At 41.1% G+C, this 15,429-nt stretch overlaps 1 protein-coding gene across 2 annotated transcripts in view; it reads left to right on the top strand.

Moving 5' to 3' along the window:
• Nucleotides 1–4,415: 4,415 nt before the first annotated feature.
• Nucleotides 4,416–15,429, top strand: part of PAN3 (poly(A) specific ribonuclease subunit PAN3) — a gene marked incomplete at its 5' end in the record, with an annotated part of 115,833 nt that continues 104,819 nt past the window's right edge. For both annotated transcript variants that reach the window (XM_082675548.1, XM_082675547.1), the window contains one exon: nt 4,416–4,842. In XM_082675548.1, the coding sequence (XP_082531674.1) occupies nt 4,416–4,842 (427 nt within the window). The remainder of the gene's footprint in view (nt 4,843–15,429) is intronic.

The raw sequence follows: 15,429 nt of genomic DNA, 5'->3' as shown, positions 1-15,429 counted from the left end.
CGGTGTTGGTACTTTTTGTTCCTCTTTGTATTCAGTTGTATAGTAGTTCCAAATTCAAAGCGAGAAAAGCTGCTCTGTATCAAACCTCTAAGCAATAAATGTTCTATTTTAAAAACGGCAGGTTGCCGGTCCAAAAAATTAAAAAATCCTGCTTTTCGATAATTACAACATATCAACATATTAAAGACTCTGAAAAAGACTTCAAGTTGTTTGAGTTTCTCAAACTTTCTCAATAACAGAACTTTTTCCTTTGTGTAATATCAATTAACATGCTGTTAAACCAGTCTTCCATGACATATATTTTGAGAAACACCGGACTAGTGAAAATTTAAAGAAACGGCCAACAACAAATGTCCAGCTTGGCTTCACAAAATTAATTTATTGAAAACAAAATGAAACCAAAAATACAGAGAACAATTTAACAAACAACCATGTACTCACTCCATAGAAGGAAAAGGTTACGATTAAATTACAATAAAGTTTATTTATTTATGGCTGTGTTGGGTCTTCGTTGCTGTGCGCGGCAAGCAGGGGCTACTCTTCATTGTGGTTTGCGGGCTTCTCATTGCGGCGGCTTCTCTTGCTGCAGAGCACGGGCTCTCGGCGTGTGGGCTTCAGTAGTTGTGGCATGTGGGCTCAGTAGTTGTGGCATGCGGGCTCTAGAGCGCAGGCTCAGTAGTTGTGGCGCATGGGCTTAGCTGCTCCACGGCATGTGGGATCTTTCCTGACCAGGGCTCGAACCCGTGTCCCCTGCATTGGCAGGCGGATTCTTAACCACTGCGCCACCAGGGAAGCCCCTACAATAAAGTTTTAATGCTTATTTTCTATTATAGAAATAATATATGTTCATGATACAGATTTGGGAAGTAGAGGAAAGATAGGAAGAACCTACTCTGTCATCTTGTCATCTTAGCAAAACCACTGTTAATGTTTGAGACAGTTACTTTAATCTTTACTTCTATTAAGCTTTTTATTGTTTACATCATCACAATAAAACAGCACATACAATTTTGTATCATGTTAAATACTTACACTGCATCATAAGCACTGTTGCACAGTTCATGGCTTTTTAATGGCTGCATAATATTCTCTGTGAATAGTGCACTGTTTAACCTTTCCCTTTGGTTTTAGAATTTAGGTTGTTTGCAACTTTTCTTGTTTGGCTTTCATAAGTCATACTGTAACAAGTATACTGCAGCATAAAACTTGTTATTTATGGCTACCTTCTAGGATTTGTTTGCCAAGTAAAACAAGAATAGTTCAAAGGTGATGCACATTCTCCAGGCTCCTGAGGAAACACTGCTAACTTGCTTTGAGGGTGCAGGGTGGGGGGCGGCTGAGGCAGTACCATCAGTGCTGCACTAAAGAGCCTGTTGGCTCTGTTGCCCCGATTCATCTTAGGTTTCAATTTTGTTAGCACTGCTCCATGTTTTCCACTGATGGAGATTTACAAATCCTAATCTGTCCCTTATCACACTGCCTGTCTCCACTGGTTTTGCAACAACACACTGCAGATCTGCTATTCTTCATCTAGGCAGTAGAAAACATTGTTTTCATTAAAAATAGGTTAAGGACAGAGTTCAAAGCAGGACAGTAAAGACCATGCTGACATGCGTCAATTTATTAATACTCTGGATATTGTTCAAGGAGCTCCAAGGCCAGCTTTATCAACATTTTGATTGACTAATCAAAGAGTACTAAAGTCGTCTAACTATAGCAGGATCTTAGCCTACGTTTCTCCATCTTGTTCACAGGGATTTAATAGAAAACTTTGTCAAATGTGGTATTGAAGGATGATCTACTTTATCTTTGGCATTTCTCTCATGATTCTGGTAACTCTTGAGGACGAAGGCTGTATCTTACACATTTCTCATAGCAGAGCCTAGCACAGAACTTGCTTGGTACATAATACACAGTAGATTCTCAGTAAAGGTTTGCTGGAATGACATGCTTAATTTGTCGTGAACTTAATGAATCTCTTGTCTCACCACAGACACCACTTTCCTTTCCAAGTCATCCAGAGACACATACGCTTATTTTAGAAATGGTAAAATGCATAATGGAAAGAGCACATGTTTTGTGATTAGTAGGCCTGAGTTCAGGTCCTGGCTTTGCAAGGATAAGCTGGTAACTGTGTAACTCTAGGCCTTAAGTTTGTTCATTTATAAAATGGTGATAACCCACCTTCTTTACTTTCCTCATAGGGTTCTTATGAGAATCAAAAGGGACATCTGATCATGTTATTAGTTGACTTTTTAAAACCTTGTGATAACTTTCTATTGCCCTCAAGAAAAAATTTAATCCTTTAACATGCTTTTCAAGGATTTCGTGATATGGTCCCCACTGTCACCATTCTAACAATCTAAGCTCTTTTTCACCTCAAGGCCTTTTGCACAAGCTGTCTGCTTTGCCTGGAAGGCTCTTTCCTACGCTCTTACATGCTGACTACTAGTAGCAGCAATACTACTAATAGTGATAGCTACAACCTACTGAATCCTTACTAAGCATGGGATAATTTATATGCATTATTAGTTTCTCCTTTACCAAGTAGGTAGTATTCTTACCTGGCTTACAGATAAGACACAGAGAAGTGAAGCAACTTACCTAGAGTAACACAGCTCTTGTGTCGCCACTGGGTTACAAACTCAGATCTGTCTGAATTCAAAGCAGATGTTCTCAAGTCCTGCTATTAAGCTATCAGCTTTCTCCAGGAAGCCAACATCTTTAATATCCTCTAATAGCTAGTGTGAAAAGGTTAGCACCTAAGACACTCATTTGTGATGGCCTGTGTACCATGTGTCTCCCCAAGGAGAGAATAAACAAGCCATCTGAACTCAGACAAGACTGCATTTTGTTTTCTTTTGCTTCCCCAGCTCTGAGCTCAGTTCCTGGTACACGTGATGGGCATTAATAAACATTTGTTGAGTAAATATACATGTGGAAGTATTTTTAAACAGAAAGACACAATACAATGTTATTACTACTTCGAATTTAGCAAAGGAACGTCACCAGGCTTACCAGTTTGTGGTCTATGGAATCCACTTTCCCCCTTTCTGCAGTGTAGTACACTTGCTTCTATCCGTTCTTCTGTGACCTCTTCTGTTTGCCACAGTTCCTCAAATTCTGCCAACGAACACCCCCCCTTCCAATTGCCTTTTGAGAAGACCTTTCGCAGAGGAGAAAAACTAAAACGTTAAAGTTATTTTCCCTTCATAGCAACTCCTTAAAATTCCTTAAAACTTTTTTTTTTTTAAATAAATACAGCGGAGCATAACATCAGCGATCGGTGAGGGAAAAATCTCTTTTAAAAATGAATTTCGAGTCAAGACTAGGCCGATTGGAGAAAAGAAACCCAGCGCGATTTTAAGGGAAACCTTCTGGTGCTGCCTAGGCAGCGGTGTCCCCAGGTGGCATCTCATTGTTCGTAATATTTTACTGAAGGCTTTCAGTAATATAAATAGAGAAAACAGGTGCTGCACTCAGCTGGGGGTTTGCCCAAATCAACCTTCTCAGATTCGATTTTGGAATAAAAGGCCCAGGAGTTTTTAGGCAATCAGTCCCGTAGTTCTCATCACCCACAGCGGGAAGGAAAAAGAGGAGGGAGGGGAAAAAGCGAGGGTGCGGAAGCGTGGCGAACAGACAGAGCTACTCTCCCAGCAGAGCAAGGGCTTGGGCTCCGGCCCCAGGTGCGGCCCCTCAAAATGACAATCACATTCTGTAAATTTCGTCGTTTCAATTAAAAAATGACGCCTGGCTTTATAAACAAGAGGACATACGAAAAAGGGAAGGCATTCGCCTCGTGAGAACTTCCCGAGCCGGCTCGGCGTCGGGGATCGCCTCCGCGGTCCGCCCGTCCAACCGCCGCCGGCTCGCGGATGCCCAGGGGGCCCGACGCCAGGCCAGGATAGCCCTCGCGCTCCCGCTACCCACAAGCCCCTGCGCCTCGACGCGCAGGCGCACCGGCGACGGCCGTCTCAGGAAGAGGAAAATGGAATAAACAACTCGGAGGAACCAGAGCGCGAGAGAGCGAGTGGAGGCAGAATTTAAAAATAAACCGGCCCCTCCGCCCTCCCCGCCCGTTCGCCGCCGCCGCTCCCCCTCCCCGAGCCCGCGTCCTCGAAGTCCCCGTCCGAGCCCGCGCGCCCACCCCGTCGTCCCGCGCGGCCCCTTTAAGAAAAGAGAACGAGAGAGTGAGTGAGAGAGAATCCCAACTCTCCCCCTCCCCTCCCCTCCTTCCTACCCCCTCCTCCCTCCCCTCCCCCCCCTCTCCCCGGGCGGCTCCGGCTCCCGCAGCGGGACAGACCCACCCGCCCAGGCATTTCTCCGGCACCGGCAGCGTCTTCTTTCCCTCCCCGGTCTATGGTGGCGGCGGCGGCTCCTCGGGCGGCAGCGGAAGACGAGGCTGCAGCGTTGCCATGAACAGTGGCGGCGGCCTCCCGCCCCCCTCGGCCGCCGCCTCCTCTTCCTCCTCCTCGCTGGCGGCGGCAGTGGCGGTGGTGGCCCCGCCTGGGGTCGGGGGTGTCCCCGGCGGGGCGGCGGCGGGAGTGAAGCTGAAGTACTGCCGCTACTACGCCAAGGATAAGACTTGCTTCTACGGGGAGGAGTGTCAGTTCCTGCATGAGGACCCAGCCGCCGGAGCTGCCCCGGGCCTCGGCCTCCATAGCAACAGCGTCCCCCTGGCTCTGGCGGGCGCGCCCGCCGGCTTTCCGCCCGGAGCGGTCCCGGGCGGGGGAGCCGGGCCGCCCCCGGGGCCCAAAAAGCCGGACCTTGGGGGCCCGGTGGCAGGAGCCGCGGCCGGTGGAGGAGGCGGCAGCGGGGTCCTCGACGGACCGCGGCTGGCAAGTGAGTGTGGTCCGGGCTAGGAGGGCGTCCTCGGCCTCGGGACGGCGGCGGAGGGAAGGCCCGGGGCCGGACGAGGCCCTGCGACCGAGCCCGGCCCGCGGGTCCCCCCCTTCGCCTCCCTCGGCGCTCTGAGAGGCCTAGGCCAGGCCCGAGCCCTCCTTCCGTCTTCCTGCTTCCCCTCCCCACAGCCTTCGGCGAGCCCGGGAGCAAGGGGAGGCTGGCTTCTTGGGAACGTGGGTGGTGGACTGGGGTGGTGGAGTGGGGGCGGGGAGGAAGGGGGATGGGTTGTGGCGTGCGGTGTGCGGGAAAGGGGGTGTCGTTTCCGGGGGGTGTGGAAAGGGGCTGGGTTTGTGGGCACACGTGTTCTGCGTGCCCGTGTGGAGTGGAGTCGGCCGAGGGTTGAGGTCGCCGGGTGGGTGTGTGTGGGTCGGGGGCGGGATGGGAGGGCGGGCTCTGAGGCTTCGTGCGGTGGGTTGAACGAGCGGAAAAAGTTTGTGCAAGGCTTCTGGGAGAAAGGTTTTCCAGGCAGGAAATGCTTTCTAAGGATGAAGAGCGAACGGACAGCCGCGTTTATCGTGTGCTGAGGTTGAGTCGGGAGTTGCGAGTAGGGATTTCACAGGACTTGCATTTCAGCATGGTTTTCCTGAAAGCTGGCAGAAGTTTGCAGGGTGTCACTAGGGATCTCGTCTTCTACTGCTTTGTACCAAGCGAACCCTTAGCGTGGAGCCTTGAAAGCGTGTCATGTGCAGCGCACCTTTGTGTGCGACTGAGCACTTGGATGCGGATATCTTAGTACTGTTTGCATAGTTTTTACTTTCTGTCATTATCAGTTGCCTTGCAACTTTTGAGCCGTTAGTGAGTGGAGTTTGAAGTTCTAATAAGTGTGAGTGTAATCTGTTTTACAGAATGTTGCCGTTAAGGAAAAAGTAGAGGTGCCAGATTTTCCTTTTTTGTTTTTGAGTTTGTTGAGCATTTCTAAACCAAATGGGAAAGTCCTACTTTCTTGGGAATTCTAAACTGATTTCAGATCTGAAAATCATTTGATAGGCTACTTAACTTGAATGTCAGAACATTGTTGTATTTTCTTTTTTTTTTTTTATTAAACTGTAAACGGACTATGTACTTGCCTTGATGCTTTAGCAGTTACTTGCTCTATGAGGACTGTAAGTGTCTTCCCAGAGATACGTGTGTGTGTTAAAGATTGTTTCTTTTGCTGCGATAGGCTTTACTTTAGTGCAGATATATTTGGTGAGGGTGATATGCTAAGAAGATTAATTTGTAACTTAAAATGTTTTGTCAAAATGGTTACTTGATTGGTGGAATTTTATCACTTTGGAGTAGCAGCTTTGCATTTTCAAGGTAAACCTGCTGTATGTCTTGAGTTACGGCTCAAATTAATTCGAATTATGTTTGATTAGTAAGCAATGAAACTGAACAGTATTTGTTACCTACAGGAAGAGACACTTTCAAAAATGCAGGTATTTGATTTAATATGTGATATTTCTAGGATCTTCCGATAAACAGAGGTAGTAGATTTGGGACATGAAAGATAGGACAGGCTGTAAACAGGTGGAAACAGGAAGGTGGAGGAGAAACACTAGCAGGGACTCAAAGGTGGGGATCATTTCATATCTCAGGAACAGAAAGGAATTGGGATATAGGGTCTTGAGAGGACACAGTTAGTGCTAAGAAGGCATTTTAAAATTAACGTTTAGTCATTCAACAGTTATTTGATTAAGTAGCTGCATTATGTAGTTGGATTCTGTAGGGCTTGCTTTAACTTAACTGGGTGAAGCCTAAGGCTCTTCTTTTCTGCTGTAGGCTTCTTGGTACCTCTCAGTGGTACAGATTGTGACTCATTTTGGATGAGATAAAATTGCCTCTTATCAATGAGTGGCAAGTCAAGTTGTTCAGGAATCAGGGAAGAGGATTGTGTCGGTGATTTAATGGCTACTTTGAATTTGTACACTTTACTGTTTAATTTTTAGTCTACTCTCTACATTTTACTGTGTTCTTATACTGTATCTTTTGAGACACTTGTTAATTAAGTGTATGAGGCAGTTAAACTGGGCAACACACTCTAAGAGGTGTTGCTATAAGGAGAAATTTATGTTTTGTTAGTTACTGACCTGATTATGTAGAGTCACTGACACAATTTTATTTTGCTTTTATTGTTTTCTTTGCTGTTCTTTAAATGTAAGAATGTAGAGTATTTCTTTAGCTGAGAGGTCAAACAGATCTGCTCTGATAAGCTGGGTCTGCCTGCAGAAATACTTTGGGCTCCTTGGGTATCTTCTCTGTGTGTGTGTGTGTGTGTGTGTGTGTGTGTGTGTGTTTTAAAAGTTTTTTTAAATTGAGGTCTACATACCTAGGGAAGAGTATACAAATCATAAGTTTTGGAATTTTCACAAGATGAACACATAGCGTGTAACAGTACTCAGATCAAGAAATAGAACATAATCAGTACCTTCCAGAAGTTTTGCTCTTCTTGCCCTTTGCCAGTCACTCCCCTTTCCCAGAGGTAACTACTGGTTTCAGGCACTACCTTATAACATTGTAGATTCATTTTTCATGCTTTTTTGAGCTTTATAGGAATGGCATCAGGTAGTATGTACTCTTTTTGTGGGCTTATTTCTTTCAGCGTATTTATAAGATCCATTCATGTTATATAGGAACAGCCTCTTAGTCTCATTCTTGTGTAGTGTTAAATTGTATGAATATACCACATTTTATTTTCTCATTTTACTGTTAGTGGGCAATGGAATGTTGCCAATTTTTGTCAGTTAAGAGCACGGTTTTGAACACCCTTGAACATGTGTTTTGGTTCAAGTCTACGAATTTATGTTGAGTTACATGGGAGTGGAATTGCAGGCTTGTAATAGGGCATGCGGATGTTCAGCTTTAAGTAGATGACTTCAGTTTTCTTAAGGGATTGTACCACATTTACATTCCCTCTACAAGAGTAGGAGAGTTCCAGTCGCTTCACATTCTCCCCAACACTTGGTGTTCCATCTTATACTTTTAGGCATTTTGGTGGCAAATCTTATGTTTTTAATTTGCATGTGTGTGGATTGTAATTGAATTAGTTGACAACATTTAAAAAATCAGAAGGTTTAACATTGAAATACAGATTTCTGGCTTCCTTTGAAGGGCGGCTCTTTTGTGTATTGGAATTAGGTCTTTGGTGGGGCAAGACTCTCCATTTTGCCTTATTACTGACTGGGTGACTTTTCTATGCCTGGCTCCTCTTGGCATTTGAGTTTTTGACCCTTGCTTTAGTACTTCACATTTGCAGAATTGTTTTGTTAGTGTTTCACATTCTGTTAAAACTTTAGAGGTACATGCAAGAAGAAAATTTTATCCTTATTTTGCAAGCATTGGAAAACTGAAGGAGAAAGGCTTTTTCTTCTCTGTATGGCGTTTCAATCTTGTGGTGTTTCAATCTTGTAAAGGAACTATATTTTCTTTTGTTGCTTACTTTTTATCTATACAGAGTAGTACATTTTCTCATTTCAAGCTCTTCTGTTGATGTGGCAGCGTGGTAGTAAACATGTTCTGGCATTCAGGATTGTTTGGGAAATAACAGTTTATTTTTTTTAAAAAGCATTTACTTTAAGTTTTTGACATTTCTTGTTTCTTTTGGACCTGGGATCTTTGAAGGCTTAAATGTGGTTTGATTTGAGTTCAGCTGAATTATTGATTCTTGATATTTTAAAGATGTAATTCTAATATTTTCAACCAGCTAGACTTTTCATCTTCAAGGTGCTCAGTTTTTAGCAGCTAAACTGTTATACCAATATTTGTATTTTATGCACATTACTTATAATTTGAAACCCAATAGATTTGTTTATTTTACCGCAGTAGACTTATTTTCAGTTCTACTAATTTAGTTAGTAATGAAGCCTTTGGCATAAGGCACATCTAAGATGGGCCTGGCTCTCTTATCTACTAGCATTGTGATCTTGGGCAATTTTTTAACCTTTAAGCCTCAGTTTTTCTCATTTAAAAAAATGGAGGTAGTAATAATACCTACTTAAGAGTTGTGATAGGGTCGCACGTGACACTGTCAGTGCATTGCTTGGCACATAGTGAGGTTTCAGGCTTAGTTGCTGCTGTTATTATTACTAGTAGTAAGTCTACAATTAGCCTGTACATTTCCTTATCTCCCAATTTTTGAGAGTATATTTTCAAGACCAGTAAAATAGCTACAGATTATTGAACTGCGGTTGTCTGTCCAAATGAAAGAAAGCAGGGGGTAACTTGAAGTTCATATACAAACTTTGGAGTGTATGATTACGTGTATGGCGAAACTGTTTTTGTTTAAGCCAGGATTATACTTTTCATCCCACAAACCCGAATCAGCTAACAGAAAAGTGAGTACTGGGAATTTGCCATTAGGATAGCTGGTATAGATTTGAACATTTTTATTTGACAATACACAAAGTAGACAACAAAGACTACCATTCAGTTCACTCCTTTAATGTTGTGCTTGCAAAGTGGCAGGTTTTGATCTGGGTGATAGGAATACAACATTGAATGAAACAAAAGTCTGCCCTAATGGAGGCTACATTCTAGTGGGGAGTACAGACATGTGTATAAGATAAAGTCAGATCTTGAGAAGTTTTATGAGGAGGGCTTAGAGCTTTATGAGGAGTACTCAACAAGGGTTGTCCTAAAGTTAAGTCTAGGTAAGAGTCAGTTAACAAGTAAAAGACTGCTTTGCATGGAAGTGCATTTGAAATGACTCTAAAGAAGATATGTGATTGCCAAAACAAAACAATATCTTCCTATTTTCGCTCTTTTATAGGATTTTTCTGTTTTTAAATTAACTTTCTATTTTGAGATAATTGTAGAGTCACATGCAGTTGTAAGAAATAATACAGAAAGAGCTTTTTGTCCCATCACTGTTTCCCCCAGTGGCAATACCTTTTATAGCTGTAGTACAGTGTCACAACCACATTGATTGATACAATCCACTTACCTTATTCAGATTTTCTGAGTCTTATTTGTACTTGTGTGTGCACACGTGTGTATATTTAGTTCTGTGGAGTGTTATCGTGTGTATGTTTTGTGCCTGCCAACACAGTCAAGACATAGAACAGCTCTGTCACCCTCAAGTGGCCCTTTTGTAACTCTCCCTACCACTCCCTGGCAACCACTAATTTGCTCTCCATTTCTGTAATTTTGTCATTTCAAGAATGTTCTATAGGGCGGGGTGGGGGTGGGATGAACTGGGAGATTGGGATTGACATGTATACACTGATGTGTATAAAATGGATGACTAATAAGGACCTGTATAAAAAGTAAATAAAATTAAAAAAAAAAAGACGCTATAGGGAATTTCCTGGTGGTGTGGTGGTTAGGACTCCGTGCTTCACTGCCGTGGCCTGAATTCAGTCCCTGGTCCCGGAACTAAGATTCCCTCAAGCTGTGGCATGGCCAAAAAAAAAAAAAGAATGTTCTATAAATGGAATTATATAGCATGTGATCTTCTGGGATTAGGCTTTTTTTTTTGACTCAGAATAATTCCCTCAAGATTCAGCCAAGTTGGGTATATTGAGAGTTTTTCTTGCTGAATTTTTCTCTTTTCTTTTTAACTTGGCAGATTTATATCTATCTTTATTTTGGAATGGCTTTTTTTTGTCTGTTTGTTTGCTTTTCTATAGGCATATGTGCTTTTGTGTACAAAGGTATGAACATTTACAGCACCTAGAAATAGTTTTTAAATCTATTTTAAGGTTGAATTTAGTTTAGTTTTTAAGTTAATAAAAGCTATAAACTTTTCTGTAAAAATTTTCATTGGAACAGCAGTGCATAAAGTCAAAGTAAGCCAATCTCATCTTATTGCCCAGGGTTAATCATCATGAATAGTCTTGTGTATGTGACCTTGATGACTGCTAAGGGGCCTGTCTCCAAATACACTCACATTGGGGGTTAGGGCTTCAATATGTGAATTTTGGGGGGGAAACAGGTCAGGTCCGTAACATGGGCACGCATACACACACTCAAGTTTTAGAGCAGTATTTCTTACATTTGTTTTTCCATATTAACTTTATATTCTGTTTATAAGGTAGTTTATGAGCTGAAACTATACAAAGGAATGTGATAAAATATTTGTTTTATGTACTGTTATCATACAATTGTTAACAAATCAATACATAAAATATTTGTGTCTCCTTTCAGTATATAGGAATTATTTCTGGACTGGGGGTCCTGAGATTTTGATTTTAATACTCTCTTACAAAGTAACTTTGATCTTAGGCTAGCAGCTTAGTCCATGTGGAAATATATTTCCTTATCTGTAAATAGGAGAAAGGGGTATGGAGTACATGATGTCTAAAATTTCTTCAGCTCTAAAATGTTTCTGTGTTTTTCTAAATGTTTATGTTCTAGAAAACGAATTATTTTATGTTCAATCTTTAGAATTCATCTTGTTCCCTTCCCAACAGCTTTTAAAATCACTGACCTCTCAGCAGCTTAACTTCAGTTTAGGGGAGGACATGCTCATTTATCTTGGCTGAGTTAATTGGCATGGGGGGTAATAGTCCTCTTCCGATAAAACCTCTTCCTTTTTTGATGTCTTTATGGGTACCCTGCTTTTTCTTTAAAAAACTAAAGATGTTGTACCTATTTTTCTAAAACTAGTTTTTAATTATATTTTTACTATTAAAAGTTCCAGCTTTAGAAAACTGGGAACAGTATCTTGCTTTTGGAATTAAAAACGTACTGCATGCACAGGTTAAAAACTTAAATAGCACAAAAGGGTACACAGTGAAAAACAGTCTCCTTTCTTCCTTAATTCCCTGATCCCTCTCCAAAAGACAGTCACTCTTTCCAAGTTATTATGTATCTATTCAGAAATATTCTTTGTCTGTACTATGACTCATGTTTACATTAACCTATCTGTAGCACATGCCGACACACATATACACGTGTGCACACACGGGAGCCTAATGCACTTTGAATTTTTTCAGCAAACTGCATATCTTCTAGTTTCTTCCACATCCACACATAAAAATACACCTTACTCTTTTTAGTGGCTGTTTAGATTGTTTACGGTCTTTTACTATTACAAATGATGGCCCTAAGCTGTTATATCTTAATGTATTATGTATACCAATACATAAATTAACACAAAATATAATGTACACATATGTTAAGGAGCGTACAGAATCTTCAGTAATCTGGTTTAAACTTGTTACATTAAAAAAAAAACTATCTAGAGGCAAGTACGGTATGATCTCACTTACATATGGAATCTTAAAAAAACCCCAAACTTGGGGCTTCCCTGGTGGCGCAGTGGTTAAGAATCTGCCTGCCAATGCAGGGGACACGGGTTAGAGCCCTGGTCCAGGAAGATCCCACATGCCATGGAGCAGCTAAGCCCGTGTGCCACAACTGAGCCTGCACTCTAGAGCCTGCGAGCCACAACCACTGAGCCCATGTGCCACAACTACTGAAGCCCGCGCGCCTAGAGCCTGTGCTCCGCAACAAGAGAAGCCCCTGCAATGAGAAGCCCGCACACCGCAACAAAGAGTAGCCCCTGCTCATCACAACTAGAGAAAGCCCATGCGCAGCAACAAAGACCCAATGCAGCCAAAAATAAAAAAATAAATAAATTAAAAACAAAAACAAAAACCCCAAACTCACAGATACAGTGGAGAACAGATTGGTGGTTGCTAGATGCAGGGGTCCAGGGGGGTAAGTGAAGATAGTCAAGAGGTACAAACTTCCAGGCCTTTTATTCTCATAAAACACTGGAAAGTAGGTGTTATCATTTCTGTTTTACAGAGGAGGAAAAAAAAAGACTTAGGTTAAATATGCTGTCAAAGATCAGTAGTTGGCAACTGGCTGAGACAGACCTTATGGGCAGTTGTATTTGCTAAAAGTTCGTGCTCATTCCACAGTGCAGTACAGAAAAGGCTGGTGCGAGTGTCTGCTGAGTGGTCGAGGAGCCCCTGTTTCTTGGGCCTGCATCCACTGTGCTGTCAATCTAGTGTCTTTGAGTCTCATTGCCTCATCAGAAAAACGGAGGCAATAATATCATTTGCATGGGGTGTTTTATAGAAGTTGGTTGTGAAAGTCTATTGTATCTTTTATCAACTTTTAAAAATACCTACTTTAAAAAAGGGCTTAATTGTAAATAAGTGTTTATGTAAATGTGCTAGTAGAATAGGGCATACCAGAAAAATATCAGGAGTAGTCCCAAATCTCAGTTTACAGATAATTTAGATGGGTAGATAGTTCAGAAACAGGTAAGAATTTAAATGTTTAAGTAGTTGAAGACAGCAATAAGAGATCAAAGGAAAAAAATTCTGTCACATGAATGATATAAACAGTATCTTAAGAGAGAGAGTTGTGTGTTAAACACAACTTGGAATAATTGGGGTATACATTCTAGAGATAAGAGAAGAGGAAAATAACATTTATGATTACCTATGAGACAGGGTGCTAGGCATTCTGCATAGGTTACTTCACTTGAGTCCCTTTCACAACCCTGTGAGTGAGCTGGGATTGCCTTCTCTTGCAGATGAAGAAATGAAATTTAGAGGGTTTTGCTCAAGGTCATTCAGCTAGTGAATGGCAAGAGTTGGATTAGAACTGAATGACTAACTTCCAAGTATTTTGGTTTTTTTCCATTATACCTGGGTCTTGAAGAACACAGAGTTGGGGTGTGTGTGTGTGTGTGTGTGTGTGTGTGTGTTAGAATTGATGAAGTGTGGACCTTCAAAATATAGTGAGTTTATCATTTTGACTGGAGGAGAGAATTCAATAATGTTAGGATTATTGTAAGACCTTTTTATAGTAGGTGTATACTTTGACATTATAATCTTTGATCTTTTGGAAATATCTGTGTAAGGTACTCAGTTTTCTCCATGATGGATACACAGTTGTCTTAAGTCCATTTATTGAGTAATCCCATTTTTCTCCACCGATTTTAAAAAGGAGCTTTGTCGAAATATAATTTACATGCTATAAAATTCACCCATTGTAAATGTACAATTCAATTACTTTTAGTAAATTTATAGAGCTGTGCAACCATCAGGATTTTTACAAGAACTTTTAAGATACTGTTTCATTGTTTTTCATAACTTTTTGTGGAAGTTTGCAGGGTAGATGGTATGAGGCTCATTTTACAAGTCATGGTATCATCTCTACTTTATAACCGTTTTGCCTAAGACATTGTGGCTAGTAAGTGGCAGAATTGAGTCTCAAACCCAGCACTTTCAGGAAATACTAGAATGATAGGTTGAGAACAGATTGTTGAGGACTTTTTAATGTCAGACTAGGAAGTTTGGATTTCATCCCTTGGGATGAGCACTGCCAGCATCTTGTCTCTGATGTCCTAGTTGGCAGAGGAGAACCACTTAGTAGTTTCAGCTGGGCTTTTTTTTTTTTTTTAAAAAAGCATGGTCTATGGAACTCCAGTCCCTCAGGCTGCTCCCAAACTTAACTACTAATAGCCTGTTGTTGACTGGGAAGCCCTATCCAATAACATAAACAGTCGATTAACATATTTTCTATGTTATATGTATTATATACTGTAGTCTTACAATAAAGTAAGCTAGAGAAAAGAAAAGGCTATTAAAAAATCATAAGGAAGAGAAAATACATTTTCAGTTCTGTACTGTATTGATTGATGTAAGTTTACATTGTATGCTTACAAGGTGAACCACTTTCTGTCTGTACCTACATCACTGTTGCCTTATACGATACAAAGTGTCATATGTTTTACTAACACTAGACATCAAAAATGAAAAGATAATGTGAAAAAGAAATTCATATTTATTTACAGGTGTCCTGCACTGATAATGAAGAAGCAGCAGTATGATTGCTTTATGGTAGCTTAGTGTAAGTGACATGGTTGCTTCACAATAGCCTGGCCTATACGCTAATAAATGAATCATTATAAAATTTTCATAGTCATATTCATTATACAGTATTGGAAGTGTTACACTTAAAGAAAAACACTTAACCTGTGATGATAGGTTATGTCACCTGTAATAGTTTCTCCAGTTCAGAGAGAGAGAGGCATACTGTACGGTAATGTAATTCTTTGAAAGCAAAGTTATAAAACAGTAAGAAAACTAACACATTAATTTTATATTAAATGTCACTCACCTTATGCCTATGTAAGGATAGAGTGTTATCCACATTTACATATATTTTATGCATTCATGACGTACGATTTCTTCATTTTTTTTGATATTTATAGGCTACGAGGTCCATCTTTGAGTTTTTCAAATTGTCACAAATCTCCAAAAATTTTTCCAATATATTTATTGAGAAAAAGTCTGTGTATAATTGGACCCATGCAGTTCAAACCTGTGTTGTTCAAGGATGAACTGTACTTACCAGGAAATAGCATCTAAAACATTGTCCATCACTTTGTTGGTATATGATGGGTTGTCTTAGTAGTTACAATGATTCTGTATTATTCCACCATAAAATCGACAGAAAGCTTGTCTGTATCCCTCGGCTCTGTCCCATTGCTCCCACCGTAGAATTGGCTTACTGAATTATGAGTTAATATGAGACTGCTGGTCTGTTTCTTAAGATGTGTTATGAGAAACAGTCCTGAGAAAC

This window comes from Grampus griseus (assembly GCF_964374135.1).
Source record: "Grampus griseus genome assembly, chromosome: 18".
Lineage (NCBI taxonomy): Eukaryota > Metazoa > Chordata > Mammalia > Artiodactyla > Delphinidae > Grampus > Grampus griseus.
The sequence above is the reverse complement of the archived record's forward strand: the minus strand, read 5'-3'. Positions and strand labels throughout refer to the sequence as shown.